At 38.1% G+C, this 19,762-nt stretch overlaps 6 protein-coding genes and 1 non-coding gene across 7 annotated transcripts, besides 1 other annotated feature; all 7 read right to left on the reverse strand.

Annotated features, from left to right (window-relative positions):
- Positions 1-128: 128 nt before the first annotated feature.
- Positions 129-2,963, reverse strand: WAR1 (War1p; the record flags this gene model as incomplete). The annotated part of the gene is made up of 1 exon (NM_001182435.1): positions 129-2,963. The coding sequence occupies one exon, from the start codon at positions 2,961-2,963 to the stop codon at positions 129-131; it is 2,835 nt and encodes a 944-aa protein (NP_013635.1).
- A 386-nt stretch (positions 2,964-3,349) lies between these two features.
- On the reverse strand, positions 3,350-6,514 carry HMG1 (hydroxymethylglutaryl-CoA reductase (NADPH) HMG1; the record flags this gene model as incomplete). Its single annotated transcript, NM_001182434.1, has 1 exon — positions 3,350-6,514. The coding sequence occupies one exon, from the start codon at positions 6,512-6,514 to the stop codon at positions 3,350-3,352; it is 3,165 nt and encodes a 1,054-aa protein (NP_013636.1).
- Positions 6,515-7,704: 1,190 nt separating this feature from the next.
- Positions 7,705-8,940, reverse strand: FPR3 (peptidylprolyl isomerase FPR3; the record flags this gene model as incomplete). The annotated part of the gene is made up of 1 exon (NM_001182433.1): positions 7,705-8,940. The coding sequence occupies one exon, from the start codon at positions 8,938-8,940 to the stop codon at positions 7,705-7,707; it is 1,236 nt and encodes a 411-aa protein (NP_013637.1).
- A 1,902-nt stretch (positions 8,941-10,842) lies between these two features.
- Positions 10,843-11,788, reverse strand: RPL6A (60S ribosomal protein eL6 RPL6A; the record flags this gene model as incomplete). The annotated part of the gene is made up of 2 exons (NM_001182432.1): positions 10,843-11,358; positions 11,774-11,788. 2 exons carry the CDS (start codon positions 11,786-11,788, stop codon positions 10,843-10,845), a joined length of 531 nt encoding a protein of 176 aa, NP_013638.1.
- Positions 11,789-12,345: 557 nt separating this feature from the next.
- TCB3 (Tcb3p) lies at positions 12,346-16,983 on the reverse strand (the record flags this gene model as incomplete). The annotated part of the gene is made up of 1 exon (NM_001182431.1): positions 12,346-16,983. The coding sequence occupies one exon, from the start codon at positions 16,981-16,983 to the stop codon at positions 12,346-12,348; it is 4,638 nt and encodes a 1,545-aa protein (NP_013639.1).
- A 381-nt stretch (positions 16,984-17,364) lies between these two features.
- On the reverse strand, positions 17,365-19,188 carry COG8 (Golgi transport complex subunit COG8; the record flags this gene model as incomplete). The annotated part of the gene is made up of 1 exon (NM_001182430.1): positions 17,365-19,188. The coding sequence occupies one exon, from the start codon at positions 19,186-19,188 to the stop codon at positions 17,365-17,367; it is 1,824 nt and encodes a 607-aa protein (NP_013640.1).
- A 252-nt stretch (positions 19,189-19,440) lies between these two features.
- On the reverse strand, positions 19,441-19,512 carry YNCM0004C. The gene has a single exon. It is a non-coding gene; the product is annotated as a tRNA-Arg (tRNA).
- A 92-nt stretch (positions 19,513-19,604) lies between these two features.
- Positions 19,605-19,762: part of a long terminal repeat (Ty1 LTR) that runs on past the window's edge.

Consider the following 19,762-nt stretch of genomic DNA (forward strand, 5'->3'; position numbering starts at 1 on the left):
AGCGATGAATTGAATTGCATTCATCGTATATATACCTAAGGATAAATTAATTAGTTTTACATATTTTAAACTTTGTTTGTTAATACAAACTCGGATCTGGTTTGGGTCATAATTTTTGTTGTGGGGGCTCAAATATCATTCATGAAAAGGTCTGTCCAAAACTCGTCATTTAATGAATTAACGCCCCATGCTAAGGAGTTTATATCCGTCAAATAATCGTTCAAGTTGTCTACCGATGAACTAGGTGATGGTTTTATATTAGTTGAGTCAGCAGAGTTAGTCACATCATTAGAAATAAATGGTGGTGGTAATAGAGTTGTGCCTGTCATACTCTCTCGGTGTTCATGTGGGGATTCATTCATATATGAAGTACTGTTAATATTCAGGTTCATTGCGGCAGTATCGTCACGAACTCTTGAGTATACTGGCAGCATTTCATCAGGTACAGCGGTTATGTTTTGGTTTGTATTATTGTCGATAATTGGATCTTCTTCTGTTGGCATCTTTTGTGACTCGGTTACATATGCATTTATTGGCTTCGTACCATCGTGGCCATTGCTTACTTCGTCTATGACCTGCTTTTCCTTTAGTTTCTCCCTTTCTGCATTGTAGCGATCAGCAACATCAATAACTTTGTTTGCGTAGGTTTGACAAAATAACGCAATAACATACCTAAATTTGTAAAGAGAGTTGTTGAAGGGATACAGCTCTGATGTTTTTTCTAAAAGATTGTTTACCCCTATTACCAAGGCAATAGCATCATCTGTAAGGGGCATTAAATCGTGAAACGAAGGAATAGCGACTACGGAATAGCGCAGCTTTAATAAGAGCATACCAACGGTATATATGATCCTGGAAGTATGAAATAAAGGTAATGAGGTAATTAAAATTGGCTCCAACTTGGAAAATTCCTCAAGGGCAGATTTACAGCAATGATAGCATTTAACAAAATCATCCATTATTTCTCTGGGCAATTCGACTTTTTCGTTTATGGTATGCGACATTTCCCCGATGAATACTGCAAGTTTATACTGGTATAAATAAGCTTCTACAGAGTAATAAAATGCAATCACTCTTGGCCTGTTTCTGTCAAGTTTAGTGAAAATCTCTTGCAATTGCTTGTGGTATTTTTCCATTAGTTTATTAAGATACTTTTTAGTAAAAATAGGATCATCAAACTCGTCATCATTTAGATCTCTCTCATGTAGGTGTGTGTGAATATTTTCCAAGACGTGGTTCATTTTAGCAAATTGAACCAAGATGGGATCATCAGCTGAATCAAGTAATAGTTTATCGTTGTCATAATGTCGCGATTTTTTCGTCTCTTTAACTAAATCCTCGCAGGCCTTTTCCGTGACGTGACTCCAACGAGCTTGTATTGATTGACGTAGAAAAATTGAAATATTGAGTGCGGAAATGTATACCAATAAAGTTAAACTGGCGCCATTACTGTAAAGTTCCAAAGGTGACTTGAATCTCTTTGGATCCTCGTCACTAAACATACCAAAGGATCGATTGACATAGGTAGGCCCCAAATCTCTAGTTAAACAGCAACAGATGTAATTAAATATATGGTATCTCGTTTTACTTGACCATTCAAAAAAATTATACCATAGACATAATGTAGACAGTGATTCGATGATTTCGATAGATTTATTATTAGCCTTGAAAATCTGATTTGTAATTAAGTTTAGTACAAAACTATCAAGCTTCATAATAGTTCCTCTGGTGGTTTGTTTGGGTGTTAGTACAATTGAAACACATGACATAATGACGGAGAATAAAATAGGTTTCTTCTTTCTTAATTCATCGACACTAACATTCTCTTCGACCTTTATGAATGGTAATTTTGACAAATATGAAATCTCGGTTTTATAAAGATGTAAGCGAAGCGTCGCTTCTTCATGAGATATGATTCCTACTGATACAGGATCTGCAATGGTTGGCAAAAACATGCTCTTTTCAACAAGGTCATTCCACTGCTTTGACCAAGTGTCAAGCTTCATCGAAATATCTCTAATTTTACCTTTTTGAGAAATAATCAGTGATTGTAGCTGCTTCCTGAACGACCGTGTCATATGTCTAGAGTATGATTTCTTTTGTCTTTTCACTTTGACGTTCTGTGTTTCCTCATCACCCACAATTTTAGGCCTATGTTTGAACAGTGCCTCGCTGTTAATGCTGGTAGGCGCAGATGAAATCGGTACGGGGGAGTTGTAGGTACTGTATATAACTGGCGCATCACTAATATTAGTATGCTCATCGTTAGATGCTAAAACTGCTGGATTTGTGGGCACACTGCCATTGGATTTTGTATGATTATTGGTGGTTATCTCTCCGGTAGATGTGGTTTCGGCCTCTCTTGCTCCATATGAGGGTGGTTGGCTTAAAGTTGACCAAAGATCGGATAAACTTTGTTGAAGTCCAGGTAAGACTGTCCGAGAGTTTGGAAATTGTTTAGCGTTTGGGTCAGAAGGGAAACTGGCGAGGTAAGATGTACCATCCTTCAAGCTAGATTCTTCAGAATCTGTTGGGCCTTTGCTTTTAGTAGAGACATTCACCATCGGCGATTCAAAAGGTGTGGGTGACCTTGATCTAGGCTTTCTCTTCCTTGTCCTTTTTGAAAGATCAAACTTGCACAGCTTCTTGTGTTTCAGACACCTTCGACAAGGTTTCCTATAAATATCGTTAACATCAGAAGGCTCACATTTTTGCTTCAAGGAATGGCAGCATACACAAGCAAATGAGTTTCTTTTGGTCTTCCCCTTTTCAGTAGTCTCTAGTTTTGTAGGATACGAAAGCCTAGGGTCATCTTTGGAGCATCCTTCTATAATAGTTTGTGTGGCCTTATCTATGCATGGGACATCCGCCTTCGGCAAAGAAACTTTTTGGTCGGTCTTTGAATTATCATTATTGATTTCTTTCCCGACGGCAACGCCAGTTATTGCAATCTGCGTGTCCATGTTGTAATTCAACCCTGAAGATCTTCCCGATCACAGTCAATACACACTAGATATTAATGTATACTGTATGAAAAAATTGACTTTCCGCTTCATTGCTCCTACATTTATCGGATGGCGCACATAGCTAAAAAAGGAAGATTTTCACTCATAAGGGAAAGGAACCGCATGACTCAAGAGAAGCATGTGGTTTTTGAGTTTTTTTCGTTGAATTTTCAGGTAAAGCTCAATAGTTATGACAATTACAACAACAGAATTCTTTCTATATATGCACGAACTTGTAATATGGAAGAAATTATGACGTACAAACTATAAAGTAAATATTTTACGTAACACATGGTGCTGTTGTGCTTCTTTTTCAAGAGAATACCAATGACGTATGACTAAGTTTAGGATTTAATGCAGGTGACGGACCCATCTTTCAAACGATTTATATCAGTGGCGTCCAAATTGTTAGGTTTTGTTGGTTCAGCAGGTTTCCTGTTGTGGGTCATATGACTTTGAACCAAATGGCCGGCTGCTAGGGCAGCACATAAGGATAATTCACCTGCCAAGACGGCACAGGCAACTATTCTTGCTAATTGACGTGCGTTGGTACCAGGAGCGGTAGCATGCGGGCCTCTTACACCTAATAAGTCCAACATGGCACCTTGTGGTTCTAGAACAGTACCACCACCGATGGTACCTACTTCGATGGATGGCATGGATACGGAAATTCTCAAATCACCGTCCACTTCTTTCATCAATGTTATACAGTTGGAACTTTCAACATTTTGTGCAGGATCTTGTCCTAATGCCAAGAAAACAGCTGTCACTAAATTAGCTGCATGTGCGTTAAATCCACCAACAGACCCAGCCATTGCAGATCCAACCAAATTCTTAGCAATGTTCAACTCAACCAATGCGGAAACATCACTTTTTAACACTTTTCTGACAACATCACCAGGAATAGTAGCTTCTGCGACGACACTCTTACCACGACCTTCGATCCAGTTGATGGCAGCTGGTTTTTTGTCGGTACAGTAGTTACCAGAAACGGAGACAACCTCCATATCTTCCCAGCCATACTCTTCTACCATTTGCTTTAATGAGTATTCGACACCTTTAGAAATCATATTCATACCCATTGCGTCACCAGTAGTTGTTCTAAATCTCATGAAGAGTAAATCTCCTGCTAGACAAGTTTGAATATGTTGCAGACGTGCAAATCTTGATGTAGAGTTAAAAGCTTTTTTAATTGCGTTTTGTCCCTCTTCTGAGTCTAACCATATCTTACAGGCACCAGATCTTTTCAAAGTTGGGAAACGGACTACTGGGCCTCTTGTCATACCATCCTTAGTTAAAACAGTTGTTGCACCACCGCCAGCATTGATTGCCTTACAGCCACGCATGGCAGAAGCTACCAAACAACCCTCTGTAGTTGCCATTGGTATATGATAAGATGTACCATCGATAACCAAGGGGCCTATAACACCAACGGGCAAAGGCATGTAACCTATAACATTTTCACAACAAGCGCCAAATACGCGGTCGTAGTCATAATTTTTATATGGTAAACGATCAGATGCTAATACAGGAGCTTCTGCCAAAATTGAAAGAGCCTTCCTACGTACCGCAACCGCTCTCGTAGTATCACCTAATTTTTTCTCCAAAGCGTACAAAGGTAACTTACCGTGAATAACCAAGGCAGCGACCTCTTTGTTCTTCAATTGTTTTGTATTTCCACTACTTAATAATGCTTCTAATTCTTCTAAAGGACGTATTTTCTTATCCAAGCTTTCAATATCGCGGGAATCATCTTCCTCACTAGATGATGAAGGTCCTGATGAGCTCGATTGCGCAGATGATAAACTTTTGACTTTCGATCCAGAAATGACTGTTTTATTGGTTAAAACTGGTGTAGAAGCCTTTTGTACAGGAGCAGTAAAAGACTTCTTGGTGACTTCAGTTTTCACCAATTGGTCTGCAGTATAACTGGTATGAATTCTAGCAGCATTCAATAAATACACATTGATGACAGCACTGCATACTAAGGCGGAAAGAACTAATTTACTGACGAACCTATCACGAATGGCAACACTGACATTACGAAGCAATAGAAGAACCATATCCTCAATGCGTTGGTAGGACTTAATGGGTTTGTAATATAATAATGGGGTGACACTAACAATAGCTTGCTCTTTAAAGTTTTCAGAGGCATTCGAGGTAATAAAATCTGGTAGAGAAACACGTTCCTTATCGAAGTACAATGAATTGAAGGCATCATTGACCCAATTTGCACCAAAGTTATAAAAGTTGATGAAGACAAACAACAGTATGACAGAGAGTTTCATGATAATGACAACCACACTGAGATTTAAGAAAGAAGATACGGATTTCTTTTCTGCTTTAGAAATGATTCTTGCTGTAGATGGAACAACACCGTCTTCTTCTAATGTTTGCTTGATAATAGTAGATCTGTGGATAACATTCATTTCCAGTCTAAGCGCTAAGATAGCAGAATAAAATGTAGGAGTTAAAATCAATTCAAAAATTAGGATAAATGCTGATAATATGCAGAAGTTTGTCAAAGTCTTCAATTGGTGAGCATACATAGAGCATCCGATAAAGGCAAAAATACAAAGCAAATGGTCTTGAATCAAACGACCACCCTCTTCGCTCACGGATTCAAAAACGATTTCATCGGTAGTAATCCTTTTAGATAAACCGACTCTTTCAAATTTCTCCAGGGCATACTGGGCAATCTTGATTTTGTGCTTGAAACCAACAACAACTACAATGAAAGGCAAACCTTCAAAAAGAGTTAATGCGGAAACTTCTTTGCCTAGAATACATTGGGTGACATACAATGCTAAGAAAAGTGATGATGCAGAATTGACCACTGTAGAGGCGCTCAACCAAAAATTTGACCCGGTCTTCCTCATGTCATTGAAGAGGCCGAATATGGTGTAGAACATCATTAGGTAGGCAGTAACCATAATAAGGACGTCAAACGGGTCTGCTTGGGTTACATTTTCTGAAAATACATCGTAGAGAGAATATGCTAACGTCTTTACGTCGAAAAGACTTTTTCTGTCACTTCTTAACCTCCATTTCGTTCCATCAGTAGAAGAAATTTCTTTGGAAACACTGAGATCTTCTTGCAGAATATATTTTGTATTATCTTTCTCAAAAACCGTGTTAGCTAGTTCTGGAATGGAGTCAGTTTCATTAGGACTATTGAAGTTCAGGTTTAATAGATAGTAATGGTGTGGGGCTGGTAACTCACTAGCTTCATGCGCGGTGATTGATACCCAACCATCTAGAGAGGAATCTCTGTAGTAATGGGAACATTCTTGAAATAGAGTGTTGGAGTCTTTATTTGGAGCAGTTTCAAAAACACTATTTGAATCTAGTTGCCAACCATTGAAGTAATACTGAATGACGGATAGATAAGCGAATGCGGATATGATTAGAGAAAAAAGTATTATATGAATTGGTCGTTTCGCCGAAAATCTTGAAACATAGGCAATTGGCTTTGCCATCTGTTTCAGTCCCTTGAATAGCGGCGGCATGCTTGTTTTATGTATTTATCTACTTTGTATCAACAATTAGACAATGATACACTATGTTCCAGCCCTTAGTCTTTTCCTGACTAGAATTGGGTAGAAAGAAGAAAAAAATAAGTTAATAAAAATCAAAAAACCGAAGACGAATATAGCTCTTTCAAGTTGTCTTTTTTAAAGGAATGCCTTTGAAAATTAGATCTTTTAAACTTTCAAAAATCTTTGCCTGGATTTATCGAACAACAGCTTTTCATAGCCGAAAAGATACAGGAAAAATGAGGAAGAAACCGATGAATTGTTTTATAAGCTATCACCTAGCGATAATAATAGGTAAAGTAGAGATCCTATAGCTAGTACGGACCTTTCTTTCGGACGTTCTATAGAGTTTTAAACGAGCGGGCGTAGAGACTCGCACTACGTTTTCTTCGCACTACGCTGAGGTCTTCCAACTCTTCTCCAGAAGGCTTTTCTTTCCCTTAGTCCACCCGATAAAAATGGGGCCCTTTGAAATTCCGTTTTGTAGCTTAGTTTCTCGGACTTAAAGCATGTGCTCACCATACTACCATCACCCGAATGTACAGCCAACGCCACTTTAGTGGATAATAAGTCATGATAGTGGACGAACAATCGGGGTAAAAGGGGTTGGAAGAGAACGGCTGGAATCCATCAATCAGCAGCGTTTAACGGTTCTAATTTTCAGTTACAAGGATGATCAACGAGAGCCTTATTTCTAATGTTCCCTAATGTATATGTGTTCCGGCTACTGTTTAGCTGAAGAGCTGTGTCTAGCCTTCCTGGCGGTTATCGTTCACAGTCAGCTTGCGCTTTATTTCATTAACATCGAACTAAATACTAGAGGCCATAACCGCAATTACAGCTGCGGCGATAATCTAATTTAACGTCAATGTCTGAATTCTTATTGCTTTGAAGATTTCTTCACCTTTCTTGACGACCATCCAGTAGCACTCAGTGAAATAGGAACAGAAAGAAGATAACGCTTTTTTTGCCGCCATATATTTCTTTCTATACAACACAGCTTCTTTATTTGTATCATCCGCGGAGAAAAGTAAAATGAAAAGCTTATAAAGAGCAATAGATACTAAAAAGAAATAGAATGTTTTCGGATTTACATACAGAAGGTTACAATATTATGTAAAAAGAATAATATATATAAACATCTATCCGTACGAGCGCGTGTACTAGTTTTTCATAGAAACCAATTTAACGTCGAATGTCAGTTCGGAATTGGCAGGAATACCTGGCAGAGCTTGCTTCCCGTAGGCATATGGTGCTGGAATGATGATTCTACGTTCGCCACCAACAGACATACCGGCAACACCAATGTCCCAGCCTTTGATAACTTCACCACGGCCAAGTTTGAATGCAAATGGTTTACCGCTGGTGTTCTTGTCGAAAACTTTACCGTTCTTTAACTTACCAATGTACCTCATGCCTACTCTGGCACCTCTCTTAGCCTGTGGGCCATCACCGATAGTACGGTCTTCGATTACTATGCCGCCTTCCAAAACCTTACTCTTTGGTTTATGCTTATCTTGTTCCTTTTTGCTTTTGGGTTTTGTTGGACCCTCCTCTAAGTCCTTCTTGAATTCGACCTTCTTTACTTTTTTAGCTTTCTTTTCTTCTTCTTTCTCTTCGTGCTTTCTCTTTTTTTCCTTTTTGCTTTTCTTAGGTTCTGGCTTAACTTCTTCTTTTTGTTCTTCTTCTTCTTCTTCTTCTTGTTCTTCTTCTCCATCATTATCTTCTTCATCTTCTTCTTGGACTTCTTCAATACGAACTTCTTCTTCCTCTTCGTCATCCAAGTCGTCCATGTCGTCGCCAATAATTTCATCCTCATCTGGGGTCAAGTCGTAGTCTTCACTGTCATAGATGTCAGCGTCTTCATCTTCGTCTTCACCTTCGACTCCCATTGGAGTATCAAATGGATGCTTAACATAGTTACCGCTCAAGGAGATAGCGTAAGAACCAGTGACAATGAATTGGACTTCTTCTTCTGGAGTAATGGTCAAGTCCAAAGATTGTTGGTATTGGGCTTCCGGAGATAAAGTCAAAAGGACGGATTCTTGGAACTCATCGTCCTCGTCATCGTCTTCTTCATCATCCTCACTTTCACTTTCAGCCTTCTTGCCTTTACTCTTCTTTTTCTTTTGGGTTTTTTCCTCTTCTTCTTCCTCAGAGGATTCTTCGTCTATTTCGTCTTCATCAAAATCACCACCTAAAAAATCATCATCTTCAAAGTCCGGGTTTCTTTTGATAATTCTTAAAGTCGATGGTTTGTTCTCTTCATCGATGGCTTCCGGGTTCAAAGCAGCCATAGTAATACGAACGGTGATGGGCATCGTGACGTCGATTGCTGGAACCGGGGTATAAGGTTCAACATTCAAACTGTAGGTAGCTAGTGGTAACAAATCAGACATATTGGGCTGGTTGGATGCTTGCTTTCAATTATGTATGAACTTTCACACAATTATGTATTATATAGAAACGTGTTAGTAGGCTCTTTTTTCGAATTTAAAAATTTTACCTTCACTTTTAAATTTTGCCGTCCTTTAGGAATGACGACAGTCCGTAGAGGGCTGAAAATTGAACAGCGAGCTAATACTAGTGGATTCTAATCAATGGAACATGAAGCATGTATCATAATCTCTGTTCTTGCCGGTTTTGACTATATAGATGTAGATGCAATCCAGATTTTAGTGAAAGGTAGAGGAAGCAAGCCAGTTGAAAAAGGTAGAAAGTATGCGATGTGTCATATACATTTGGCATATTCTCCCCATAATATCATGAACAGGTGATAGTAGAATGTTTGGAGCATTGATGACAGATTATTTCCAAAAGAAGTTTGATTGTGCGATCGCTCTCTTTTATGTTCTTTGATGCATTTTTGTACAATATATTAAAGTAACAAATCGGCGAAAGAACGTCAGTAATGTGTCGTTGCCAACCGTAAAGTGCTCGATGATTAATTTCACAATACATTTCAACCAAAGTGTTTTCATTCAAATACTGGCACAAAGGTTTGTTTTTCTAAGTGCCTATGGTGTGCGATAAAATGTTTTTGATGGAACACAGTTCATTGCTCAGAAAATACGCCATTTATCTATTTGTGTCGTTCTTCCTTCCAAGAATTACAAGAATTTTATTTTTTATTCAATGCTCAATCGTCTGCTCAAGGACTTCTGGTAAGTTACGTTAAATAATAGCTATGGCGCTTTTCTCATTTCTATAATGCAGAGTTGGTGGCTATAACCGTATTATCGATGTTATTACCGTTCGAATATATGTAAGCTTAACATTGCCGCATTAGTTTTGCTTGAAGATGCTCTGTCCATATTTTGTTAACCCGTCTTAGAATTGATCATTGCTTGCTTTAAATAATGAAGATCTTTTGACGAAGCCAATGACTATGCTGTCTTCAACTTTTGGCAGTAAAGCCAATTCTGTGAGAACTCGCGGGGAAACTCCAAAGCACACTTAGAGAATAAAAATACATGGAGTCGAAGCATGACTCGGATGATTTCTAACGTCCTGACATTTACTCGAAAGTATTTCACTACCAGTGGGGTAAAGGACAATATCGACGTCCGTTGGCTATGTTGGTAACTGAGATGAAGTTGTAACAAATTCCTGCAGGATGCTTTTACACTCACCGGTTGCATTTTCCTCATTTCATAGATAACAAAGTAAACAGAGCGCATTTTTTGGAGTATTTTATACGTCAATGCGACTTTGATACCTGAAATCCCCTTAATATTGGTAGGAACATTGGGCTCAAGCGATGCATTTTCTCTTGCATTTTGTTTCTCACTATTTGTCTTTTCTACTTTCAATTTTCTTATCTTTGTTCTATTCCCGTTCCTGTTCTATTCCCGTTTTATTTGCTGTGAGCAGGCCTTGTTATTGCCAACGTTTAAAACCATTTACTTTTTGTTTAAAAATCTCTCTTCTATTTCCACATCTCACCTAAAACAACGATCATTATATAACATGAGGTGTATTGTTTTTCCTCACCATACGATCAAATATAACATCACAAAGCTTACAGCAGAGCGACACTTTTTTGCTTAACAATTTGTATTTTGTATGATGCATCCAAGTCTTGCGCCAAGAAAGTCTACATTATAGGAAAGATCAAAGGAACTTGAAATAATGTATTCCTTTTTCTTTTCACGCCCTTTCTCTGGGTGATTGCCGCAATGAAGATATAAATATGCGAATAAAAAACCAATGCTCAATACAAATGCACTTATGAAACTGTAGTTAAATTATAATTTTACCTGCATATATATTATTATAGAAGTTCGTTAAAATAATTATATTTAAAATTTCAACATGTGTGGCTTGTCACCGTTCTTCAAAGAGAAAGAAGCAGACAAGTATTGCTTCAATAATGGAGTCTTCTTGATTTCAGCAATCAAAGCCTTGTCGACAACCTTTTGGTCTTCAACACGTTCAGCCTTGATTTCCTTGTTTTGTTGTTCTGGGAACAAGTTAGCTTCCTTCTTTTCCTTCTTAGTCAATTTTTCCTTAGCAAAGTATTCGACATTGAATTTTTCAACGTTGACACCTTCGACAGAAACCTTAGTAGAGGTAGCAATGACGTAACGAGCATTGACTCTTCTCAAAGGAACACCATTGACCTTGAATGGACCAGAAATCAACAAAGTGTTGTCTTCTAGATGCTTCAAGTAAACAACTCTCTTACCTCTGAAACGACCAGCTAGTAAGATCAAGACGGTACCTGGAACTAGAGAGGCACGCAACTTTTGTGGGCGAGCAGCCTTTCTGGTCTTCTTTAGAGCAGCGACGTCTTCGGATGGATACCACTTTGGAGCCTAAATGGAAAAAAGAAATATCAAACGACTAATGTTAGTATTCTTGATTTGCGAATGGTGATAAATTTTTATAGGGAGAGATTATGCCTAGCGATTTGAAACTGTAACGTGGGCCTTTGTTTGGAAACTAAATAATCATGAGCTAGGGTCGATATACCTTATTGCTTTGCTCACCTTCTCACTCATAGTATTAACATTGTGTTGAAAGGTATACTGCCTTAATCATTTATCCTCACTGTACACTGTATAACGTCATTTATCAGTTTTCATTGTATTATTTTGTTCGACGTCCTGATCTTATTGTTTCTTGTATGGATATGTCTGAGATTGATGGCATCATATCAAATTTCAAAACTTATGCCTTCGTGAATGTAAATTGACATCTCCCCCTCGAAATTAACATGTAGGAACATACTTTTTGGGCACTCATTTCGTTGGATGGCTATTACTTTGTTGTTTCGCCTAATGTAAAACTGATATTCAATCTTTAATGAGTAGTACATTTAATCTATTCATGTAACCCTTCCATTCGATAACCTCCATACCAACGAAATTTTGCAAAAGGAACAAAGCACACTCCAGTGGGAAACTGGACAAATCCGGTGAGTCCTCCCAGACGGGAAACGTGTCTCTCGCTTCTGTTGTCCGCCCAGCGGAGAAGCCCTCTCCAGAACGCTTTAGCCGCAACCGCAATGGTCTAGGCGGGCCGCTTTTCGAATCTGGTTAAGGAAAAAACTGAAGAAAAATATAACAAATCCATACATTTTAATAATGTACGGATTTAATAGCAGTCTTCACATTTCTTTCTTCTCCCTAAGCAGTAACAGGAGAGCGTTGAAATATGTTGTAATATATGTTGTAATATATTATAGTAAATATAACGTTATATAATAATAGCGCAAAATTATAACAAACACAGAAAAGACACCTGTTAACACACCAAATGTGCCCTTATTGAGCGTATAAAAGAATAGTTTTCACTGTTTATTACTGCGTGTATTCTTGAGGAACTTCTGGCACGGGAGGTACCTGACCATTCTTGTCTTTACCGTAATTAATCTTTACAATCAGATGACCGTCTCCTAATTTTACAGAAATTTGGCCATCTTGTTGAATTTGAGGGTCACCCAAGTTGATTTGAGCAATACCAAGATCTTTGTCCCTCGATAGTCTTTGATGGGAAATTGCACCCAGTACCAAATTGGCTTCGGGAGAAGCCTTGAACGAGCACTCTTCATCAAATACGGCAACACCATCATTATTGGCTTTTTGGCTTTTCGTTTTGTATATGTGTTTTAGTCTACCACCTTGAGTTAAAGAGATCTTAATTTGAACATGCTTGGCAACGTTTTCCGCAGCAACCACGGTAATAAAACCATTGTAAGTGCCATGAGGAGCTAAAGTACGCGCAAAACTGCTTGCACGAGAATGTCCTCTAGAGTTGCTACTAGGGGTATCTTTTTTGTTGCTTGAGCTAGAAGTGTTGTCAGTTGGCTTGACTACAGGAGATGCGCTTTGAACGGGCGCGTAACTTGTGTTAGGTACTGATGGATCATAGTCTAGTGAAGCTCTTGGTGTTACACTAGTGCTATTCAAATTACTTGGGGATCTCCTATCAAAAGATTTTTTCTCTGATGATTTTTTTGCACCGTTGGACTCATTTCCATTGCTGCTCTTGCTTCTTTTCATTGGATTGCCACCTAGAGATTTTAGAAGGTGACCACCTTTCTTTAAACCACCAGTGGCAACTCCTGTTGCTGCTCCTATACCAGTACCAGCTATGCCAACAGTTGCATGGGCTGCACCACTGGCTATTTTCATCGGCTTATCAGTGATACCGCCTTTCACGATATCAAAACTTGGCTTGATATATTCTGGGTTGAATGAACCTTGTAATTTGATACTTCCTTGTGTGTTTAAATTCAAATTCCAGTTGTAAGTTTTACCAACTTCTAATGAGGAAACGTCAAGTGAAGCTTGGCCTAAGTCGTCATTATCACCTGCACGATCCCAATCAAGAACATTAAATATGACTTGATTCTTACTTCTTGAAAGGATTGGTATTTTAGCATCTTCGTTCCATACGGGATCCAATGTTTTCTTTTTAATGTTCGATTTGAAAACTTTTTTATCATTGACAAAGATGTGAACAAATGGATCTGAATAGCCATTCCTATCTGCGGACTTCAGACCGTGTCCGGAAATAAGCTTTATATTCAAATAACCAGTGTCTTCAACACTTTCACTGCTAGGCAGTTTCACGCTAGTGGGCGTGTACAAAAATCTTACCTTCATTTTAGACCCATTGAAGTTTAACCACATGGGCTCTTCGTAAGCTTGCTTTAGTAGCTTCAATGTACTATAGGAAGTTTCGGATATGACATCATCTGAATCTTTGGCAATATGTTTCTTCGATACTCTAAAATGTAGTTTACTGTAATTCAAATCTCTAATGAAAATATTTGCCATCTCCGAGTTTAGTTTACCTTGAGATGGTTTCATGCAAATGAATACAGGGTACGAAATGTCATCCGCTAAGATTTCTAGGTAAGCAGAGGATGGGCTCAAAGTCCCTTCCAATATTTGCATAGACAAAATACCAGATTTTTGCTTGATCAACTCGTTTAAAGATAACTTGGCCTTCCTGTTTATTTTTTTTTCATCGCTGTCAAATGGGTCTTCGATCTCGGCAACTTCCCATTCCTTTGGATTTTTTTCCATCTCTTGCTCGTTTTCTTCTTGGGTAGCTTCGAATTTTTTCTTCTTTTCCTTCAACTCCTTTTCTAGTTTCTCAACATTCACCAACTCCTCAGGGGAATACACCAGATTGATTGGGATAAATGTTGTTGAAACATTGACAATGCTTTCGGTAACTTTGTGTTCGTGGTCTTTTAATTTTAGTTTTGAAATTTCTTCTTTGCCATTATTCCCAACATATTTTCCTGATTTAGGATCTTTTTTGAAAACATTTGATGTAGGAATTTGTACAGAGCCAATGAAACGGTCTTTGCCGATCTTTTGATAATCATGAAATTCGAGAGTCAAAATTTGATTTGGAGAGAAGATAGGAACGTAGGTGCTGTTGTCAAAAATGGGATGATCCGTATCAGAATGATATATGGACTTGTAAAGAACACGTCTATTCAACGATACGGTGTAATATGGATCAACATCCCCTACACCGGATAAGTCACCCTTGATAATGGCATCCTTAACGTCTAGCTTAATACAACCAATAGGTTCGCTTACAGAGTTTGCAGCGGCAAAAGCTCCGGTCATTTCAATTGATTTCCAAGAAACATCCAAATAAATGTCACCTTGTGGTGAGCCTTTAACAAACTCTTGAGCAGTGTCTAAAGTAGTCATTATATCATCTAAAGAAGATGAATACTCACAGATCAGCGCCTTACCATTCATTCTGTCATCGAATATTTTTAGGACAAACTTAGAGTTAGATTTTGATGGAACCAAAACTTCGATGGTCTCATTCCAAGATGGCTCATTGATACGTCTCAAAGTTCTATAGCTCTTTACTTTTTGTCCATCAATGAATAATTCAGCACATGGGCTCAAGCTACCGGTCATAGAACTGGTTGTATCCAGATATTTGACCTTTTGTAAAGTGATCTTGGCAATCCCGACATCAGTTTGAGAACTTTCTTCATTCTCGTCTTCTTCTTTTTCAGTAGTGTCCTCGTTTTCATCTTCTTTCTTGCCCTTGGCCTTAGCTTCGGCACGCTCAACTGCTTTTTCCTCTGATTTATCTTCTTTCACAGGGAACCAGTGTAAGGAATAATGTAAAATACCTTTTGATTTTGTACCGGATCTTAATTCAGCAGTTTGATTATCCAAAACAGGGTTTTGTAGTAAATCTGCCAAGTCAAGTTGAAGATCACCAATTACGGTATCTTTTCTTACATCATTGAAGTCAAAGCACTTTAAGTTTAACTTTTGCTCTAAGGTGTTTAATAATAGATATTTGGTTTCGTTCCAACGTGGATTTTTAACATTTGATTTGATAGATGTACGCACTTCTTCATCTGTACCAGGCACAGCATCTTCGGTAGTCATAACAATATAAGGATCGACAGTATTGGTAATGAAATCTGAGCCTTTCAAAGAGTCGGCAGAAGCAATGGTTACGGCAAGGACACCAATAGCTTCTTTTGATTGAGCAGCCATAATGTCTTCAACATTAATATCCAAATGGTTCGGAGGGAATAGCATAGGCCCTATATTGGAGTTGATAATGTTTTTAACAAAACTCTTCAAACCAGGCAAGAATGACATAACATCAAGACCTAAAGTATCACCACCAATTGGTTTCAGTGCGAAATCAATCAAAGGTGGTTCTAAAAGTTGTAAAGAAACAATTTTGATATTTGGGAAAGCTTTACCAAATTCAACTTTAATACGCATTTTACCAGCAACGTTAATGTCTTCAACCAAAATAGGCATTGTTTTAGAGACAAAACTTTTTCCTAACGTGACACCCAGAGATATTTTTGGATTGATCTTCTCCCTAGCTTCAGTAGCTGTCATATCCGAGACATCGCTTGGGGTGAATGCAAATGACCAATCCATTTCAACAGTGTTTTTACCAGTCTTGGTGTACGATTTAATACCTTTTATGGTGGGAGCTTTAGAGCCCAGAGTGAATTCATCGATAGCTAACGCATCGATACCGTAACCTGGAGCAACACCTGCCAGTTGAGGGTTAACGTTATCTTTGACTTGTTGAGATAAAACTGGCATGTAAATCACCCAAAATTTTGATAAAAATGAATTCAACCACGTAGTGGATTCAACGCGATCCGACAAGGTTTCTTCGACTGTAACTCTTTTCAAGTCATCTCTGATATTTCTGTTGAATCTTGTATATTCTGCGTTGTAAACGGTCGCAGTTCCCAAGAAGATAAATATCATAGACCACCATGAAAACCCAATGTAAGCAAATAACCATGAGAAGAAACAAGTTCCAAGAACGGTGGCTATATTACAGTACCAATCGTTATAAAAATTTTCCAGAATGTAAGCTTTTATAACCCTGGACATCTTTGTATTTGGCGAACCCTTTCCTGAAGCATGGAACTCACCAACATTTTGCCATGGAAATAACTTGTCGTCGGAATCTAGGTGAAATTTTTCCTTAATATCCTTTTCATCAAGTTTGCCTAAGTCGTCTAAGACGCCAGGCTTAGTAATCGAAGTGTCGAATTTATTTGGCTTCCTAGATGGTGCTGATCTGAATTCCTTCGGACGTAAACCTTCCAATGGCACGGCTCCTATGCTTCCCTGTGGGTTGGGACCGGGCAATTGATTGGTTTTTTGAGCGCTGGAGGCAACAAATATGTCTTTTGATGACTGTTTCTTACCTTCCGGGTTGGAGTCAGCAGTTTTCTGACCTTTAGACACATCAGAAACTGAATTTGAGGTCTTTGTGTCATTTGCGTCATGGTTAATCAGTTGGTGGTATTGATGGTGACCCGATGGAGCGTGATCAGAACCCCTTTCTTGTTGATTTATGACCTTTTGAGGTAAATTGCCTCCTACTTTCTTCTTCTCCTCCTCATGAAATAGGGTACTATCAGGTGGGGGATGGACTTGAGCTTTGATGCCAGTCATTTTTCTTGACTTTCAATGCGTAGCTCTACTTATTTTCTTTCTAGCAATATTGCGTATGTCAATAAACAAAGCTAGCTAATGATGCTCTTTATATTGTTAAGAAGAAAACTGATTAAATTAAGTAACGCTAAAAAGCAAAGTTGTCTATCAAAGTGAAATGTATCGCAATTGGAAAAGGTAAGTGCAATTCTAAAGGATGTAAGGTACAATTATCCCTTTTTCCCTTTCTGACTGCAGCAGTGTGTTGTAAAGGTATACATACATTCTCGTATTGTTGTTTCTCCCCCTTCTCGCGCTGGCGAAGAAGTGAAAAAAAAAAATAAAAAAATGGAAATTTCGGACGATCGTCATTTTGAAAATACATAGTGAGCCAATATTATACTAGGAGTATATATATTTAGAGGCCAGTTCTGCTCTCTTGTCAATTGCCCGGGCGAGCTGCTCGGTCGTAAACAAGCTAGTGTCATTGATTTTTTTTAGGAAGAGGTGGTGGTAGTTTCGATTCAGGTCGCAAAGACGGAATGAACAGTACACCAACTGCAGGCAAACGGAGTCACTCAGCTTGATGCTATTTAACCCACGAGTGAGGTCTTTTAATACGTATGTTATGCACTTATCAACGAATTGCAACATGACTGCATTTGTAGGTATTTTGTTTTCCCTTTTTGAAGTCCGAATCTTTTTGCTTGGCTCCTCTGGGGTCACTTCAACCTTATTAATTTCTTCTTCTTCTTTTTCTGCCTTGTTATCTATGCTTTTGCTTGGCTCTTCTGGGGTCACCTCAACCTTATTAATTTCTTCTTCCTCTTTTTCTGCCTTGTTATCTTTGGTATTTACTTCTTCCTCTTTTTCTTTTTCAGCCTTGTCTTCTGTTTTGTTTACTGTTTCATTTTCTATCTCATTTTCTGTTTTCCTTTCTGCTCCATCATCTTCGCCTTCCACTTTGCCTTGTACTTCCTCTTGTACATCTTCTATCGATTTATTTTCTGTCACATCTTCTTCATTGTTCGCTACGCTATCTTGTTTTTGATATTCTTCCTTCTTTGTTTCTTTCTCCTTTTCTTCAATTTCTTTCTCTTCGTTAGTCCCATTTATCCTTAGCACAGTACTTTCTAGTTCCTCTGGGAAAGGAATCTCTAAGTCATTTGTATCATACAAGAAGCTTTTCAGAAAGACATTCAAGGACATGTAGACATGTTCCCTGAGGACTTCAATTTTCCTCTTAACCATCATTTCAATTAAAGATTCATTAGAAGACTCAACGTCCAAAGGATATGATGCTATTTCATCGGTAATGAATTTGTATCTCATGGCTAAAAACACACTTAATAATGATTTATTAGTCTTTCCATCAAATGGTGGAATTGAATTCAAGTACTGTAGTATTTTCTTTAGTGAGTTTACTGATACATTAGTAGACAGTAATTTTACCAGCCCGGATAACATGGTAGTACTAATTTCGTTTAAAACTTTTTCGCAAACTTCATCCACAATGGTTGAACCAGGGAATCTTGACCTCAGGGAAGTAGTGTGTGTGTATAGCATGACGGCCTCCTGGTAATGACCTGTTCTGATACATGTGCGGGCCAAAAATGGTAGTTCCATCAAATCCGTAATGCTATCCAAATTTTCTAGTACAGTGACTAATGTGTCAGATCTAATGTCGTCCTTGTCATCTTCTTTAGTTGAAATTCTGTTTCTTAACCTACTTAATGCCTTGTGAAACTCATCCTCCTTCTTCTTTCTTGCCAGATTGTTACTCTCAGTCGTCATGATGCGACCTGTGTCGTTGTCTTCTTTATCGTCTTCCAAAAAGTCATCAATAGAAACGCTTTCATTGTTTATATCGTCATTTGTAACGTTTCGATCGGCTGCCTTATTAATATTAGTATCCAATTCCCATAATTGCTCCAAAGACTTGGCTATATCATCCAATTGAGCCCTATCATCGTTTTCAAGAATATTTCCGATAATCTGAGACGTATTATCTAGTAGTGTTTTCCTTATCTTTCTATCAAGGGCAGATAATTCAGCATCAATTTCTGCTATGTCTTCAGTTATGCTACCAGGAACAGCCCTAGATGAAAAATAACTTTCATAGTCTTTCGTGTTAGATTGTAGGATATCCTGTAGGAAATCAAGACTTAACCGTTTTTGTTCCTCTGTTAAATCATCAGAAATGAGGCTGTTTAGTATCAGCTCCATTTTACTCAATGATTATGTTTATTGTTGAAATATGTTCCCTCAAATGTCCTAACACTTCTATGATTATTTTTTCTGTGCTTCTCTTTTCAGTATGTTACTACGCTATATTTTTAGACATTGAAGCCATGATCGCGAGATCGATCTAATGTACGTATAAAAAGAAAATGGACTTCAAGAGTACAACTAACTAAAGGAAAATCCAACTCTTCCTATAAATTTAGAATTAGCATATTCAAAAAAGAAGAAACAAAGCACTCACGATGGGGGTCGAACCCATAATCTTCTGATTAGAAGTCAGACGCGTTGCCATTACGCCACGCGAGCTAAATTTCTTGAATTGTTGGGTAAACAAATATTACTAATACAAATGTTATTAGAAACCAAAAATGCACTTTTCCGGGGTTAATATATATGATTGAGTGATGGATGAAGAATGAGATAATTGTTTAAATTCTATAGTTGTCAAGCGCTGTGATACCAGATACACAAAATGTACTAGAGGTTCTCCTCGAGAATATGAAAATCCACAATAGAGAACCGATATTTCTGTGTAGGAATATTATTATTTCTTCTT

The sequence above is a fragment of the Saccharomyces cerevisiae genome, chromosome XIII (genome assembly GCF_000146045.2).
Source record: "Saccharomyces cerevisiae S288C chromosome XIII, complete sequence".
Classification (NCBI taxonomy): domain Eukaryota; kingdom Fungi; phylum Ascomycota; class Saccharomycetes; order Saccharomycetales; family Saccharomycetaceae; genus Saccharomyces; species Saccharomyces cerevisiae.